The sequence below is a fragment of the Macrosteles quadrilineatus genome, unplaced genomic scaffold, assembly GCF_028750875.1.
Source record: "Macrosteles quadrilineatus isolate MER2022 unplaced genomic scaffold, UCM_ALF_1.0 Scaffold_2__2_contigs__length_208266976, whole genome shotgun sequence".
NCBI lineage: Eukaryota > Metazoa > Arthropoda > Insecta > Hemiptera > Cicadellidae > Macrosteles > Macrosteles quadrilineatus.
Window position 1 is genome coordinate 162666593 of NW_026542595.1, and position 19072 is coordinate 162685664.

Here is a 19072-nt window from a genome sequence, read left to right on the forward strand (position 1 = left end):
TAGCAATTAATTAGAGGTTCTAAGGGATTATAAAATTGGAGGAGGATAGTTGAAAACTTACTTTTGTGTAATATTGATGAAAACTTATATTTTGAAGTACAATTCACTCTGTCTTAATATAAAAAAAGGTTCTATACAGTTTTGACACAAGGCTTACATGGCTAATGTTAGTTAAATGTAGATAAGACAAATATATACATTGTACATGATTAAACGTTAAAACGCAAAAGGGTAAAATTGTTGTAGACCTACACAAGACTAATGAGAATATCAACATTTATTTTTTTGTACAGCTTCAAATAATAACCCTGAATCCAAAAATTATAATAAGTACTTTTCAGATTCAAAAAACACACAGCACATTATTTTACAAAATTTTTCTGTTTTCTATACTCTTTTAGGATTTGTTCTTTTTAAGTAAATAACAATAATAATTTTTGGATTCATACCTCTAGGTAATTATAAAGAATTTTGAGGAAAGACATTTTAAAATGTGTTATAACATAACTTTTGAATGTGCTAATATGCACTTTAGGACAGTGTTAGTATTTCTATCTACAAGGAATTAGTGATGACTTCTTTAGATATCATACTTCAACCCGAAATTGGCACAATACATAATATACAATTCAAATGTTTGTCAACCAAAAATAGCATTGATACTTATCATGTTTCCTTTGTAAGTATGGTAATTGTAATGTAATAGCAATAAAAGTTATAAAATTAACATAAACGGTAACATAGTGAAATAAGGACATAAAACGCATATATAATTAAGCACCATTTAAATAAATATTTGAATCGCAGATACATCTGTATCTCTAGACAGTTCACAAACCTTGCCAGATCATAAAAGCAAATGTAAGAAAGAGATATTTGTTCAAAGTTTCTCTAAAACTAATGATAATCAAATTAACTGGCCATTTGATAACTAATATTGAAATATTTATATGTTACTGAAAGCTATAAATCTGGTTTCGTAAATCATATCTTTACTAGTGAGTCTTTTCAAAACTTTTCTCAACGTCAAACCTTCATTTGTTACTAATCAATATTTTTAATCGCCATAACAAAAACAATTCCTAAAAAGTGAAAATTACTTTGAAACATAAGTATAACAAAAGACATATTCCATTTACGTGTTTTGTTCAACATGTGTACATTGTTTTACTTCTTGCAGTGGAAAACTCTTTCATTTTAAACCAAATTAACTTTATGATTCTCCCATTACTGATAGCTTTACCAAAGATATTTATCACAATATATGTGCATTGTTGTTTGGATAAATTAATCTTTAACAAATTTCAATGTAAACACAATACTTTAATTTAAAGACCTGCAATTTTGGTTTATTTTTGACTGGCAATTTTATGTATGTAATTATTTATATATTCTACCCAAATAGAACGAGACTATACTCATATCCAACTCCTTTATAAATCGTGGTCAAAAGATTTTTTGAAGACAAATCAAAAATCTTTTTTGCATTTTCCTATTGTTCAAAGTAACAATCACATTTAAGTTGTTACAATTTCATTTTGTAACATCTATGGTACAGTTTCCTGTGGCTTTTTCTTGCACTGTAGGTTGGCGAACCTGTCTGTGATGGCTGTCAGGTAGTTGGTCACGTAGTTGTGAGGTAGTGACAGTGGGAGGGTGTAACATGGCTTGGGGGTGGGAGAGAGTATCGCTTCCTCCACCACCTCTAGAGCACTGTCAGGTACTACGTGGACACTGCACTTGAGGTACCTCTCCAGCGAAGTAGCCTCTGCGTCTTGGTTCCTGTGAATGTGTCAAGTTTAGTATATTTTGATCGTCAGGGTAAAGAGAATAAATAATTGTAGGAATAAAAATAGACGGTGTTAAATAAATTTGTGTTTAATTTTAATTTGTTTGAAATGGGCAGTAAGTCTGAGAGGAAACTATTTTTTTTTTATTTTGTGTAAAGGAAAAACTTGAAACTAATGCTTAGGCAGAAAAATACAAAAATATTACTGGCAGGACTCAACTTATTAGATAGCCAAGAAGCTTTCAAAGAGCCAAAAATCCTCACTTTTCATCATTCTACGTCCATAAATCAACCCTCTGTGATGAATATACCCACCAGCAAAAACTAAGGGAATCTTCGTCAAAATCAAAGAACACAACTGAAAAAAAAACCCCACTCCTGAGCTTAGAAGCCAAAGTATCATAAAGAAACTACTCTCTTTTTATAATCCTCCCAGATACATTAAAAGCTATCCAATACCTTATCCTTGTTACAAAACCTTTCTCCCCAACAATTATTTTTTACAAATATAGCCAAAATGCAAGTATTATTGCAAACACACTGATACATTGTACTATTCCCAATTAAAATGTGAATTTATATTATTACCAATAGATACAGTAAACACTAAACTTATAGACTTGATGTAAACTTACATTACTCTTAGCCGAAGGAAGAGTCTGTCACTAGTAGAGTCTGTGTTGAGCGTAATGACTCTGACACCTAGGGGACCAAGCTCCGCTCGTAGAGAGGCGGCTGCCCCCGCCACAGCTTGTCTAGTTGCAGAGTACGCCACCAGGCCACCTACAGCACCAGTGTCAGCTCCAGCACCTATGTTGATCAGCCTCCCTGCAAAAACAACATGATGTCTTAGAAATGAATGTAGACTGTACTCAGTCAAACAACCCAAAGAAGGCACTTTTGTGCGATTCAATATGACAGAGGAAAGGGTCGATTAGGGTTGAAAGTAAGCTTTGAGACTTAACCTTCTCACATCCCTGAGAGAAACTCTGTCTGCTACTAAGTCGATAGTGTCAGGTAAGTGGTAGAGTATAAGGAAGACCCAATATTTACTTCCAGGGTTCCAGGATAGTATAGCATTTTTAACCGTATTTGCATCTGTGAAGTGCCTTCTTAGGGTTGTTTGACTGTAGCATATTCCCAACTATCTTCTTTTCAATAAAAAATGTATTACAGTTGGCTTATTTAGATTAGATGTTTACTTTAGTACCTATCATAAATCAATGGTTATGAACACCATAATTTGCTACTAAAAGAAACATCATGTTTGGAGATATCTGTTTTTCCTCTTGAAATGTACACATATTTAAATCATCTATAGTTTTGGTAATGTGGAAAAGACACTGATGGTTCTAATTGAGAATATTATTCTGGTGCCGGTCTCCTAACTAATTAATGTTGTAAATATTCCCATAACCAAAGCCTTTTACTTCCCATCATGTGAATGCAGTTACATAATGGTATTCTGCTTCCAGTTAATTAACATAGACTAAATTTGGTTTCAGATTTAGTAATATGGGATTTAAAAAAAAGGGTGGTTATCTATTATTTGTAATTTTTTTAACTAAGCTAAAACCAGGTTCACTTATAAAATGTGTTTGTTTGTTATTGTAGTAGTGAATCAGTGAATGGTTTTTCTACAAACACCAAATGTTGTACAGGCAATGTTATAAAATCTCTGTAATTTTAAATTAGGTATTGATCCAAGACAAAAAATCAAAAATCTTCAATATATCTTAATTGTGATTCAAACACATTAGATTTAATTGAGGCCCCTGCCCTTAAAGGTTTATTGAAAACTATTTTTGGGAATGTTTCACATCCACATCATGACCTTTCATTTAAGTATGCGATTGATAGGTGTGCGGCTAACGGTTTTCTCAAAAGTAATACTCTCAAACTATAGGAAAATGTAAGACACACAACATGAGTGAGTAGTTTCGAAGCTCTGGATCAACTCATGGTTGAATACTTTCCTTGAAATTAGGAAGGATTACTACTTGAAAGGATCATGAGTTCTGCTAGCACATCAAATTCCAACACTGATGTTGGAGCCTACGTATGAAGAAAAAGTTCCAATTTAATTGTGTATTTGTTGCTGTTTAAACATTTAAGGGAAAGAACAGTAATGTGGCAGTGAGTTCAATAAAAAAAAATCAGGAGATGAATAATCTTGTGAGATTTATCTCTTTCATCAAGAAACCCTCACCTTGCTTGTTTCTGAGCAGTGCGAGGAAGGCGCGAGCGGTGCGCAGTGTGCCGATGACGTTGACTTTGAGCATAGCATCCCAGTGGCAACTGTCTTGCTGGTCTAGCCTTCCCTTGTAGCACACCCCGGCTGTGTTGATCACGGCCCACAAACCTGTAGAAAATCACATGTGTAACCATTGTTTTGTGATGTACGAAAGCTAACTTTGATTAAGTCATTTCAATCCAAGCCCCTCGGTTTTTTTATATTGATGATACATAGTTATTTATGTACTGGTTCTTTCTCATCCATTGGAGGTTTCATTGTAGAGAAATCAAACTTGTCTTTGGCTCATTGGGGGCTCCGCCCACAGGCCCGTGGGTTATTATATTACTTACAAATTCCTTGGCAAATTTCAAGTCTCTAGCACATTTCTAACCAGTTAATATCAGTATACCAAAGTAAGCCACTTTCGAGCTTATTCCCCATCAAAATAACATAGGGGGAGCATTCAAAACTTCTGGGGGGGGGGGGGGGGTGAAAAGCCAAGACCAAGAAGCAAAGACAAATAAAAATAACTTAGGATTAAAAGATTTTTTTATCGTTGAAACTTTGGTGTAACAATCCTGCTACATGTCAAGTATTTTGCCTGTCTATAATAATTTAGTGATTTAGTCCAATACATATGAAGATTATTATAGAGAATTATTGGGGGATACATTTTTGGAAAAGGCGTTAAATTTAGTACCGTATAGGCCTATATATATATATTTTAAAGTATTCCTTGGTTATAACCGAAGACTAATAATTTGAAAGATATCAAGTCCTAAGCACAATGAAAGTTGTTAAAGAATTGTTGAGGGAATGTTCTATAATTTGTTAATATTTGATAATGCAAATTTCTTAAATATTTAGGGTATTACGCCATCGTACTAGATGTCAAGTATCTAGCTCGTGAGCTATTGATATTGTAGGGTTACTTTTTTTGAAAATCCATATTTTTGGTGTGTCTGAATGAGTGACAGTAGACCATTGTAGGTAGTGCAGTTTTGAAAATCAATAATCAATAAAAATTTAAATTTTATTGAGGGAATGACATTTTTAAATTTTACTTTTGGGAGTTTTCCTTCAGAGTTGAGAGAATTTAAAGTATAAATATATGTCCAAAGACTAATTAATTTAAATAATTAAAAAACTAGTCAAAAATCCAAGAAATTTAAAAAATCTAAGAAGTAGGACTTTTTGGGTTGAATAATGGGTGCAATTTCGGGAAAAAATATAGTAGTAAATTTTATTTCTGACTGTGGAAATTCTTTCAGTTCTTTGCTTGATCTTACCGTTTTTTAGCTATAGCCATTTTAAGAAAAAGCGTCCTCTCAACAATTGGTGTTTTCAAAAATCTTTTTAAGGGAGTTAAAATCTGAAAATGTAAGATTTTTATGTTTCTATGTGGTTAAGGACAAGACGGACCTCCACAAAAAATGTGAAGTCTCTACCTTGTTTTTAAATGGTTTCTCGTCCCGATTCCAAAAGTCAGAAACTCGCAATGTTATTTCCCATAAGAATAACATGGGGATTCTTAAATTTAGGGGAGGCGGGTTATTATTGGAAAATGTTACTTTAAAGAATTTTCTAGGTTGTTTCCGTTTGAGGTTTGATTGTAAGGGAATCAAATTAAAATCGTGTAAAGTAAAATTTTGGGAAATGCCATGCCATTAAATTTTGGTTACACGTAGTTACAGGTTTATTTTTAAAATGGAATTTTATCATTGACCGTTTTACTTTTTTACAGCTAACAATAACCAAATCTCACCATACCCTAATGAAATGAAATACAAACACTTTTTAGAAAAACACTTTCAGATACCATAGTGTAACTTAATTACTCCCTGGTATAATGAAAGGATAGAGATTATCTCATAGATAAACTGAGTAGAATTAACAAAGGGATCCCTGAGGTGTAAATCCGCCGAAAGTAAGGTCCGAATGACTGAGAAATCCTTTATTGAAAGTACAACACTGTTGCGCAGTTTTCAGATAGTCAGTGATGTTGCGGCGGTGACGTAACAGCTATATTCAACGAGAGCATTTACCAACATATATCTCTGTGGGAATTTAATGTCACCGTGGTTGGTTGCACTGTTGCACAACTAACATGGCAGGAGACACCAACTGCCAACTGTCCGGCAATAACTTTCCCCGTGTGATTGAATCTGTCCACCGTGTAATTGAGATTCGGTTCCTTATAGTCCCGAGGAAAGCCGGAACGGACTGGGACAATGTCGCCTTCCTCTCCAGAAGATAATTACATTTTAGATAGTGTAATGAAATTGCGGTAACGTTGTACAAAATGTAATGAACTTGTGTGTGTTGAGAGTTATAAAGATGTAAAGCTGTGCATAGAACTTTCAAACTTTGTAAAGTCTTAATTGAATGAATGCTATATAGAATTTTTACTAGCTGTAACATTTTCAATATTTCACCCCCCCCCCCCATTCAGTGTCTAAATACAGTCTGCCAACAAAGGGTAGATTTTCTATAAACAAGAAATAGTGTCATGTTTCGTTTGGTATGACCATTTCGATTCTTCGAATATTTTTGGATGACTTTTAAATTAAGAGAAAATTTAATATGTTAGTGTTAGTGTTCTGACTCAAAATAACTACGGTTGGATATTTTGATCTTATAAACATGTCCTCTTGCTCTTATTATCCTACTAATATTATAAATGAGAAAGTTTGGATGTATGGATGTATGTTTGTGACAAGTGAACGCGAAAAATACTGGTCGGATTGGGCTGAAATTTGGCATGATGATAGCTCACATTCCCGATTAACATATAGGCATATTCTTATTTCAAAAATCCTTTCGGGCTCCGCCCCAGTGGCTCTGGAGTTTCCCATGTTAACCTTATGAGAAATGGAATTATTGAATCTTAACAGCTGTTTCAATTAAACAAGTTGGTTCTGTTCTATGATGTTCAATAGCATTAAAGTTACAAGGATTAACAACAGGATGCCACACTATTATTTCTTTTACATTTATGACAACAGCTGCAACCAAAAGGTGAGTGAGCGTAGCGAACGAACTTCAACCTGGAGGCGAGTTAGCGTAGCGAACGAGCTAACCTGAAGGCAAGTGAGCGCAGCGAACGAGCTTCCACCCAAAGGTGAGTGAGCGTAGCGAACGAGCTCCAACCTAAAGGTGAGTGAGCGTAGCGAACAAACTTCAACCAGGACGTGATTGAGCCATGCGAACGAGATAATCTTGAAAATTAAGAAGTTAAACGGGGCAAAGCCCGCGGGTTACAGCTAGTTTAACATAATACAGTAAGTAATTAGACTATTTAAATATTATTCCATTTGAATGAACATGGGTCGTCCGATTACTGTTCTGAAGGTGGCAAACTATTCCCTTGGGCCTAGATAATGTAATATGAATGGTAAGATTAACTCCAAAAAAAAAAAAACAGGAAAAACTTCATCGGCAAATGTTTTTTATTCACAATAAATCAGCCAGACTGTAAGGCAATATCCAAACCTACAGCAATTACATGATGCATTCTAAACTACCGGGGTTTTTTAGTAAACATGAAAACAAACCACTTTCTTAAATTAACTTTCATAATGCATTCTACCAAAGATTATAAAAAGTTTTTTCCTTCTTGACATATCAATATAGAACCATTCATTTCCAAGGGCGGTCCTAGACATATATTTTGGGGGGGGTCACCGGGGGGCCTGGGGGGTATGGAAAAATTTGGAAATAACGTCCTAAAACGAGTGGTTTTGAAGCTATTTTGAGGGCCTAGTTTAATGTGTTCAAGCTTCCCAGTTTATTTAAAGGTCAAAGAAATTTCTAAAAATAAACTTGTATAATGTCATGTTTTTGCATTATTGAGACTTGGGGTTTTAATATCAAAGGAATACTGCAACATTACAACACATTCAAGCATTATTGATTTACGAAAACACCCTTTCAACTCATGGTAGATGTATTTTCCTTCTACCATGCTTTCAACTGGTGCCAATGTGCATGCTAAACGGAAAATGTCCAAAATCAGACCAAGATTTCGAACCAGAGAACTTATTTTATCTAAGAAGTGTTTAAGAACTTGGACCCAAAACGACTGCATTATAGGCCTACCTCCCCGGTAAGCAACAGTTAACCTACACAAAGTACACTACCCAACTAACGTTGTCGTCGGCGTCCCGTCACTGGTACCGCCTGGAGAATTGGTTCTCAGTGTTCTCATTTTTTCTAGACCAGTGCCAGTGGCATTTTACAAGGGGTCAACGTGAGAATAAAGTTTTTGTGCAACGATTTTGTGGTTGTGCTGGGAATTAAATCTGTCCCTTCCACATCTAAGTCTGAGACACTACTATTTTGTTGTTGTTTTATGGCTAGCAACATGCCAATTGGGTTGTGGTATACTTAAATATGATATCAGGTGCTCTAAATATAAATACTATTTAATATTGAAAGTTTTGAAATTTGCTACGGTAATCATTGAATTACATTACTGTAATTACAAATCCTAACGCTCAACTCAGATAAATTAATATTCAACTACCTTTCAATCTTTGACTATTGATACAACTTCTTTTCTTTATCCAATACCCAAACCCAATTCAAGTTTTCAATCATCTAGGTTAAAATTAATGATATCATTAAATGCCGAAAAATTAAATAAGAAGAAGAATGCGGCCGAACGTCGAATGTCAGCATCGCTGCCGTTGCTGTATATGGCTAAAAGCGTCCGTCGTCTGCCGATCTTCCCTACTTTTCATAACGTACAAAAAAACAGTCAGACTCGAACGATGAGTTTTAGGTTAGAGTTTGTAATTAGTCCTTTAATTCGCCACAAGTGTAAAGACTACAATGAATTTCAATTTGGCAGAACGATTTGCAATAAAAATTATTAAAGTTCCTCTGGTGTAATAGTTTATATATATAAAAAATATTTTGGGGGGGGGTCATGACCCCCCTGACCCCCCCCCCCCTGGGACCGCCCTTGTTCATTTCTCTCGACGACAGATCGATTAGTTCTACACTTAGAGAAAAGTTAGATGAGTATTACCTTATTATTATATGGGAGGTACAAGAACTAAGGGAAAGTCTAACCACTTTTTCATATCAAGCATAACAAGATCTAGTTGTTACGCCTAGTTATTGATAGTGAAAGTGATCGGGTATCAAGACTCGTCTGGTCGTTGTAATAAACACCTGGGTAATCACTCATTTGCTTGCTCGTTCTAATACTCTTGGTGAGATATTTTACTGCTTGTTGATTTTGTTTACTTCTGCGTTTATGAATTCCAAAAATTGTAACTTATTCCTAGTTTGGGAAATGATTATCATAACTGACCATGGCAAATATTTTATTCAACATAAAACTAATATTTTTTGTACAGCCTGTATATATTCGCCTAAACACTAATATAGGCCCTGTTCGTCGAAATATTGTGATCGAATTTGATGTTCACTTACCTAATCACTTTAAAATGTGGTTAAAGAAAGGGAATATCTGATATTTACTCTACCATCTCGATGTTTGTTCTGACAATGCAGTTTAGACTCATTTAGTGTTTACGGATTTTACCATATCTGCTTACGACTCAGGAATTTGTAGATAATAGATACGCAGACTTTTACTGAAACAATAGCGGATGATGTTGGAGATAGTTTGAGCTTGAAAGTCTGCTCATAGTTATAGGTATGTCATCGCTAGGAAAGCAGGACAACCGGGAGTGGTGGAGGGAACAGCACACTTCACTACTGTACTTCAATACTTACTCTACAGACAGAACTATTGAGCGCTCTCAGGTCGAGGAAAATAAGTGATTATCGTATTTATTGAGTGGATTTAACGAAGTACGTAGGTTCATGCATTATTTTAAGGCAATTTATTATTGAGTACATTTTTGATAATTATGGTCAACAACATATTGAGTTCCGGCGCAGAATATATGCAGTGAGACACTATTTATTTTGTGATTTCGAATGCGTTGTTGCACTGCAGATTGAAAACCTATAATCATTGACAATTTTTAATAGACAATGCTACAAACCCGATTTTCTGCAACGAATTCGAACAATCAGCCAGTATTTCGCATGTCATCTCTCAAAGCCACGATGAAGAGACCAAGATTCGTACCGCCTACTTTTACCATAGAACCCTACAGTTGCTTGTCTCTGTACAACTCAAATTACTGCCCCAACCCCCTTCGAATGCACTTCCATAACATGCTTCAAGTTTGTCACAATTTAAAATCTAGAACCTTGCGATAGTTTTAAAGAGCCACCTGTTTTACTAAGCACCTAATCCAACATACGTTTTACTGATTCCAAGGGCGTGTCAGTGAAGACAGAGAAGACACGCGACGATGACTTGTTTATATCGTTGAAGACACGCAATCTAGGACCAGTACACGGCACACGTCTATAATCACTGGCATTAGGCAGCGCATGCGTGGAACACACGGCAGCGTAATTACGGTAATCAGCATACTCGAGCACCACAGGCCTCGTCGTTGCGTTGTCAACAAGTTTTTATCTTCGTGCATGTTCCTTTAATTGTATGGAAAGAAACTGAGATAAATCGTGTGTAAACTCAATAGTCTGTGTACAGTGACCAGACGGTAGAGAATTCATGTAACGTAAATAGTCGATTTTGGATTTCATATCTTTCTAGTGCTCACCTATTAATGAGCAGATGTTGATCTCCAGCTTTGATGGGATTTCAAATTATCCTGTGTATCTTAGTCAAGAATCAAGAATCACGAATTTTTATTTCCACAAAATGCAGGGTTACATTACTGGAAAACGTCAGTACAACTATAGCTAAAATAAAAACTAAAATATCGTTGAAGTATAAGTATAAGTAGTCAGTATAACACCACTACTCAGGTCATATCACTCCCTTCCAGACTCAGCTTGGAATATCATATTCAGTAAAAAAAAACACACAATTTGGTCAATTTGTGATGTTGAAATTAAGTGATGAAGATGAAGTAAAGTAAGATGATAACTGGTGTAGGATAGTTAGATGAAGTAAGAAACTATGTCTATGTGGGTTTAGGTACAACTGCACAATACCTGAATTATCAATACAAAAAACTCACTTATTAAAAATCCTATGTAATACAAATGAAAAATATTTAACTTAGAATTGGTTCGTCTGTAAAATTAACGACAAAATCTCAAGATCACGTATATGCTAAATGCGCTTTGTCAATTTGATGTGAATTTCACTGAATTGAACTCCAATACCATACATTCTTATAAACCTGACACGTCTGGTTCACAATTTAAATGTTTAACGAACGATTTACATTCCATTTATCAGTTGTCAGCTCTGGTGCAGGACCAACTACTTGGGAGATAACCGATTATACAGTTTCTCTTTCGGCGGTTTCCTATATAGTCAGTGAAATTGTCAATGACTCGCTTTCTTTGTTCACTTTCCCATTAACGGTTAACTATTGCACTCCCTACCTAAGGTGGTCTTTCTTCGTGATTAGGCTTGCAGTTTCTTACAACCTTCTTTAAATCTATTTTATGTTTATACAGTAATATGATTGATTATATTATTCACAGGTAATAAGTAGTATAGTAGTTACGATCACGAATTTATTATCTAAAAACAATGCAAATCTTTTTTTCTATCACAATAAATTATTACGATAATCTGGGGGGTAGACTGTGTTGTTACTTACAGTACGACAATGTTTAATGTTATCTGCTTGGTTTGTATTGAATGCGTTTTGATTCCAACTTATATTTTCAGCAACTTTAAAACAATTTCAACTGAATAGATGAAACAGAGAGTAAATAATTGCACACTGTGATGAGGTTTATTGTTAACACGTTGATCAATATTCTTCCAATATGCTTATGCTACTTGGAGATGATTCCCTAAAATAATACTAATACATGTATCACACAATGGCGTAAATAGCTTTCTAACGTGATCGGAAATTAAACACAATAAAAAGTGGCTTCAGATTTGACAATTTAGTATAGAGGGTGAAAAGTGGACTTGCATTAGTCAAAGTTGATCTCATTATTGGTGAACACTATGATTGCGAGATAATTACAATGTGTAAAGCATTACTTTTCTAAATCTTGATATAAAACAGCGTGTAACCTTTTTACATAGGCAATTAGAAGGGCATTGCACTACCTAGACGTGTGTCTTATCTGAGATATACTTCACGGTTGCAGTTACAGCATGAGGTGTGATAGAGAGGAAGTAGTGCTGAGGTGGTCGATGGTAATCGCTCCATCCAGGAGTCGGCGGACCGCGCAAGGCTACTCGCTGTAACATCCACAACACCTTGTTGTTGGTGTCGCTGAATCAAATTATCGAAAGGTTTCCAAAGCACAGACACATAGACAGTTCTTCTCGCTCAAGTGACCTGTTCTTCCTTGTTCTAAAAAAATTTAAAAATGCCTAATGATCAAAGACTGCTGGATTTAGTTTCAACCCATCAAAAAGCTTCTGAGTTTTCTCAGACTGATGAACTACTGGTTAGCCTACAGCTTAAGGACTTAAGGTGGACCCCGTACCGTTTGATCATGGTGCTATCACAAAGAATTGCCATTGGCAGCTGGAGGGACTTAATCGTTTAGATAGAAGGCCTGTGTTCTAACCATTTCTCTATTTGTGCGCCAAAACTAATCAAAATTTATCAGTCCCTTTATCAAAGTAAATAGGTTCATTCAAATTTTAATTTGTACTTTATATAGGCAAATTATCTTATAATTTGTTGTGGATTTGTCTTCAGTTATTCAATCTTCACTATTCACTGCCATTTTATTAGGGTACTTTAAAAGTTAGTGATCATATTTAATTTTTTTTATAATAGCATTGTGTAATGTTATACCTATATCGTCACATAAAATACTGTTGGCCTTTAATGTCGTGGATTATACATCGCTACTTTTTGTTTTCTAAAAACACCCTGTAAATGTGGATGTGCATTTGTGGGTGTGTTTCAAAGGGACCATTATACTCTACAGCCCATTTTACTTTGTAAAGATCCTTTTAATTAATATTTTTACATTTAATCACTCAGTGTTGCAAAACTTGAAGTTCAAAGCGTTTTTCTCTTCCCTTTAACTTCAGCAGATACATAGTTACATTCCCAGCAATTTTCCCTGACGGCGAGGACTTGGTGAGTAAAATAATGACTCACAAGTCAAGGCTACGCTTGTACGCTAGTTTATTGACCCTGACACCTAACATTAGAAGTGAAGTGGGGGTGAGTACGTGAACGTTTACCTTCAAGTCTGGTAAATCATAGTTTTCACTCTATATGTATCTCCATCTATTATGTATTATGTATTAGGTATTATGTATCTATTACTACATCTAGTATTTTAGCACTGAGTTCAAATTGGATCAAAACACCTATAGATCGAAATTTATCATAGAATTTAATGTACCTATGTTTTTAAGTATTACCTACTTAACTGTGCAATACCTTTCGATTACCATGACATTTTAGGAAATTCTTTTAATGTAGGCCTACGCCTGGGAAGTTTTTTGTCATTCCCAGACGTTAAAATCGCATAAGGCTCAGCCCCCGGACTTTCAAAGTTATCATGTTAAGCTTAAGAGAATTAGATTGGAACAACAAGGAAATATTAATTTTAACATGTTGCATGTTTACTGTAACTTGTAATTGCCTCTGATGAATGTAGGGCACCAAAGTAGACATCCCACCTACGGACCTTTTTTCTTAAAAAACACATTTAATAAAAGTGTATTTTAATAAAACCTTTTTTATTAAAAGAAGGGCATGTTTGAATAAGCCCAAATATATCCTACACGATGTACTGGTCCTACAATACGAGCTAGTAAGTATTATGTTTTCCCCCAGTGAAAGTTGATACGACATAAAAGATGTTACAGTTCAAACCATCGATGTACGGTATATAAAGTTGCCCTTTCAGTTTGGGTTTGCTGAAAAATTTGCATATTCTACATAAATTAGCAATTCAGATATGCGCACTCTCGGTGGTACAATAATTTAACAAAACTGAATCAAAAAAACCATCCTGTTGTAACACTAAACCGAGTGCGGAACAAAATAGAAACATACAGGCTAGAGTGAAGTGCTTGACATTCTTAAATGGATCTCATACGTTACGTGATCTATCTTTGTAAAAGTAGAACAATTTGGTATACAAGTTTATACAGTTCCGAAGAAGGTGGACAAATGAACACGAAGCAACAGTAGTGATAAGGTGGTATGTAGGTTAGCTGCGTGCTGCACCTGCCTCAGCCACACACGGAGACTGTAGACTGGTCCAGCCAGTGGTCTATAACGGACGGCCTACAACCCTACACAGACACACACTGCCTCTTACAAGCGCCTCGTTCATTCAGATATACAGGGCGTATATAAATTCCCGCACGGGCTTAATATTTTCTAAACAACAGATAAATAAATAAGATTTGGTACATCAACACCACACCTAAAAATCAACTTTTTTAAGGAACTATTAATTTTCTGGGATATCATGAGGACAACGAGTCAGAAGGAAATCTTAAATAGGAGCATAGGTCAATATGCACATCATTTTAAAGGGCTTGGCTAGCAGAGTTTAATGACGCAAACCGCATTCAAAAAGGTTGATCCAGCAGCACAATCTCATGACATTTCTGTTAAGTCTGTTAAAACCATTCTGAAAGAGTCAAATGGCCTTACAAAGTTAATTTGGTGCACGAACGATAACGATCGACGTATGGAATTTTGCGTAACTATGATGGCTAAAATAGATCGCAACGAAAATGGTGTAAACAATATTGTGTTTTCAGACGAGTATACATTTATGCTGAATGGAAGCGTAAACAGGCAGAAATTGCCGTTACTGTAGTAGCGAAAATCCTCACTGGATGCGGGAGGCACACACGCAATATCCACTGTCTGGCTTGGTGTGATAGATACCCAGTTGGTAGGTCCTTTCTTTATTGAAGGAAATTTAAATGCAATATCATACCAACGTTTGCTGGAAAATCAAATTACACCATCACTTCGAAACATGTTTAGAGAACATTTTCAGAATATCTGGTTTCAACAGGACGGATTGCCCCCACACTACGGCATCGACGTACAAGAAACTAAAAAGCCCTTTTGTCAGTATAACACCTTTAACCTGGGACCCCAAAATGGAGTTTTTTTTAGGGAAGCTCAGCATTTTTAAATAAGCCCCATCAAATGACACCTCATTTTAAAGGGCATCAGTTAAAAGGAATATCGATGGAAACTATAGTTCCCTATCTTAACCTAATAGAAAATAGCGGTAAATTGTAGTTATTACTTATACTTTCATCTCTCTTCCTTGATATCGACAGCAGACCAGATACAGTACTATGTTGTAATGTGGTAATGTTAATGTTAGTGTCAAGACAGTCTCTGTCTTTGTTGCAGGTTTGTAACCATCCGACCTTGGTTTGTCCGATAACGTACCACGACCTTTGTTGAAGAGAATCCTAAGTAGCATTCCAGTCTCGCTCAAGGGTGTATTACATAACAATGTGGCCTTTACATTGTTGTACAACAAAATAATGTAAAGAAATCGCTAAAATCAAGTTTACTGTATTAGATTAATCTGTGTCTTTGTGTATTGAATTCATCAAATTTAAAATTCAAAATATCATTTTTGATTACTAGAAAATCAAACAGACTGTTTTCGATACGAGCTCAAGTTGAACAACAAGATCGATAGATCCCCATGTTAGAAAATGGCCAATGGTCAAAGAGAGAGTCTTTGGCGTTTTTCGTCACGATCAATAAATCAATCCTTGAAGATAGCGACGCCTACTTGGATTCATTTTTTTGCTAAATAATAATGCAATGTGAGTGTAGTGTATAGTAAAATAACAAGATCACCTTTGTAAAGCTTTGCTACTGACTAAGATCAGCTTTTTCTTTTGCCAGGACCATTATTGAAGACCAAATGGTCAAGGGAAACGCCCCATTGTAACTAATTCACAAAACAAACAATTAATTTCTGTTCACCTGTTTACCTCCCCGAGTGATTTTTTACTTCAATTGTAATAGTATAACGAGTATAAAATCATTATATACAGGAACAGTTTTGACCGAGGTTTTACGGCGTCATTTCGTCTGCGATTGTAAATGTACAATAAATTGACTATACCTATAAAACGGTCCAGCCAACAACAATGCGACATTAAACTACTTATGTATAGTTTATAGCTTCATGGAAATTAGCTCGACTATCCTTAAGACTGTAATAACCTAATCTTAAAAATAAGAAGTGTAGCAATAACCAACTGTTACTCGCTGGAGCGGTTACACCGTCACAGATATGCCGCGATCTAGTTACAGATGATGTCACAGTTAACGCTTGTTTACGGATGTAGATGCATAACCTGAACATAACGCGATGATTTTCACTCTTGAAACAAGGCAAAAACAGACGGAACTCGTCGCGGGGCGGCGCCAGCGGACAATTTCTAATGGAAAGTCAACGTGGGTCGCGGAGAGAGCCTGCAGATGACTCAGCACCTATATGGCATCAGCATCAGCATCTCACATTAGCACCTCTTCATGCCGTGTGGTATGGTGTCAGCACATCAGCACAAGATGGCGTAGGTGGGTGGGTAGTTGGGTGATTATGTTGCTCTTCAAACAACCATACAGAAAGTTAAGGTAGGTAAACTGTCCGATACTGAAAATGGTCTTCAGCTTTTTGGTGGTTTAAAACTGGACCCATCTGGCATCTACCCTTGATTATAAATAATTTCACTCCATTCAACACTTACTTTGAACTCCTATTAAGCCCCTATGTGCACTGATAAGTACGCCGTCTAGGGAAGGTGTGTAATGAAAACTGATTGAAAATACAAGTTATCCATCAATTTTAGCTAGCACTGAGTTTTTCCCTCAGACTTCATCAGACTTGGTCATACACGTTTGTCGTGGTAATCTTTTGCAAAAAAAAACTAAGAAGTAGGTTGTCCCCCAAGTGAATGTTTTTAGCAGAATATAACTGCAATAAATTTATACTCACGTAGAGCCTGAGAAAGTGGTACCATCCAGTGTCAAATTAGTAGTTAAGTACACTTACTAGTTTACTACATAAGCAGGTAACTTATAGTGTAGGTACGTTTTCAATAGTAAATTCGGGCTTCTGGGGACTATAATACCTCCATATAATTTGACGGCAGATATAAACAAAAATATTTAAATTGTTACGCAAAACACCATAGGCCTGAACATAATAGAATTAAGTTATTTAGGCAAATCCTAAATACGATGCATACAATTCATCAAGACCCCATCACACCAGTACCAGAGACTCATTCATGCTTTTCCTCAAATTTGACGTCTCAGTCCCGAACGGATTACTGTGTGATAAGTGGCCAGGAAGGGAATTCCACATTCTAATAACAGTTCTTGGGACAGACTTATGAAAGGCTTTTGAGCGGGGAATGGATGTATACTGGAGAAAGGAACTCTGGTGACTATTGTGAAGACGTAAAGAAAAGTGTCAGGTACGGTAAGTATTTCGTCGAGAATCAAAATTGAAAAGTGTAAGATAAAAGATAAGCTGCAGCAAAATGTGAACAGTTGTTCTCTTTCCCACCAATTTAGAGAAGTAGTAGCGCGAGGAAGTGTTACAGATTTATTCGATTAAGTCTCAACGTTATCAATGTGTACACGGCACGACGCATATCTGGTTTGTGTTTGGAGTACAGTCACGAACACGACAAGCAATTGACACCTCTCCCTTCCTCTCCTCTCACTCTCTCTACCTCTGCCACTCCTCTGACACGACTTCGACTTTGAACAACGCTTGGACAGGAGAACATGGGGGGATCATCCCAACAATAGCCTCTCATACGTGCAGGCTATACATAATCTCGTCCCATTGTTATGAGTATGAAAACACGTTTGCTTTACTCAATTAGGTACCTTTCACATACTTTATTTGTGTATGGTTAATCGTGTGAACGTTTAAATTTAAACTGCTTAGCTTTCAATATGAGAGCATCTCCAATCCAATGCAAACGACACTAGAGAACATAAATTGTTTATAATTTAGCGAATTTAGCCGATGTATTAGATTTTAGAGATCCTTACTATATATGCAGCAAGTTAAACAATTCACTGCACTGTGGAAGTACGCTATTGCACTTGATATACTCGTAATTGGCGACACAATTTCAGCAGCCGGTGCTAATTTAGGACGGCCTTCGTTTGATCATGCAGCATGCGCGTCTGATCGTTTATCATCACTTCCATCTTCAATCCGATTATAAATGGTTGGTCGGGTGTAATCGATTTCGGAAAAAAGGTCAGAATTACAAATTTAAATACTGAATGGGTTCTAAAATAGGCTACATACTGTAGAGAAACCCCTTTAAAAATAAAATTGTAAATCAGCGTAATTTAAAATTTCCGCATGGGCCACATAAGGCAAAAACCTGAGACAATGAATCTTGAAGGGAAAGGCAAAATAGTCAACGAAATCTAATTGAAGAAAGTTTGACCACATTACTATTTCTCTCAACCACAGCAACACTTCTGAAGCTCGTGACACGGCTATTTAAGAAATGGCGGAAGAACAGTTTGCCTCACAATGGTGCTAACAGCCGGAATGAATGTGACTTGAACGGTGTATGTGACAGAAGCGGCGACGTGGATGTGACACTGGGTAACAGTACTGGAGATGTAGGGAACGCGGATCACGCTGTTGACCGTGACAGGTCGGGCAACAAGAGGATTGTTGGATACGGTAGAGAAACGACCCAGGCGACGGAGAAAAGTACAGTTGGCCATTTTCCTTCGCCATAAAAGTCCATCACACGAGTAAGTTCGAGGCGATACCGAGGTTGAACGGAGGGTGATGGATATAGCTTAATACTTTTGAGCGGGTGGTAGGTCTGCAAGCTAGAGAGGATTGAGGAGATTGAAGAGAGACCTTCCGAAATCAGCTTTAGCTTGGAAGAGACTCTCGCGACCAGACTTACGGTACCGTACTTCGAAACTATTTTATAAGAATGCTAATATTGTTGGTGAACACTATATGGTCTTGTCAAATCCATTTAGAAT

The 19072-nt window shown here is 36.2% G+C and overlaps 1 protein-coding gene across 1 annotated transcript in view; it reads right to left on the reverse strand.

Moving 5' to 3' along the window:
• Window positions 1-46: 46 nt before the first annotated feature.
• The window catches only part of LOC128985474 (D-beta-hydroxybutyrate dehydrogenase, mitochondrial), a 32522-nt gene continuing 13496 nt past the window's right edge, over window positions 47-19072 (reverse strand). Inside the window, exons 2-4 of the mRNA XM_054404987.1 lie at window positions 3999-4151; window positions 2425-2617; window positions 47-1782 (exon numbers count right to left, since the gene is read on the reverse strand). Coding sequence (XP_054260962.1) covers window positions 1548-1782; window positions 2425-2617; window positions 3999-4151 — 581 coding nt within the window. The 3' untranslated portion in view covers window positions 47-1547. The remainder of the gene's footprint in view (window positions 1783-2424; window positions 2618-3998; window positions 4152-19072) is intronic.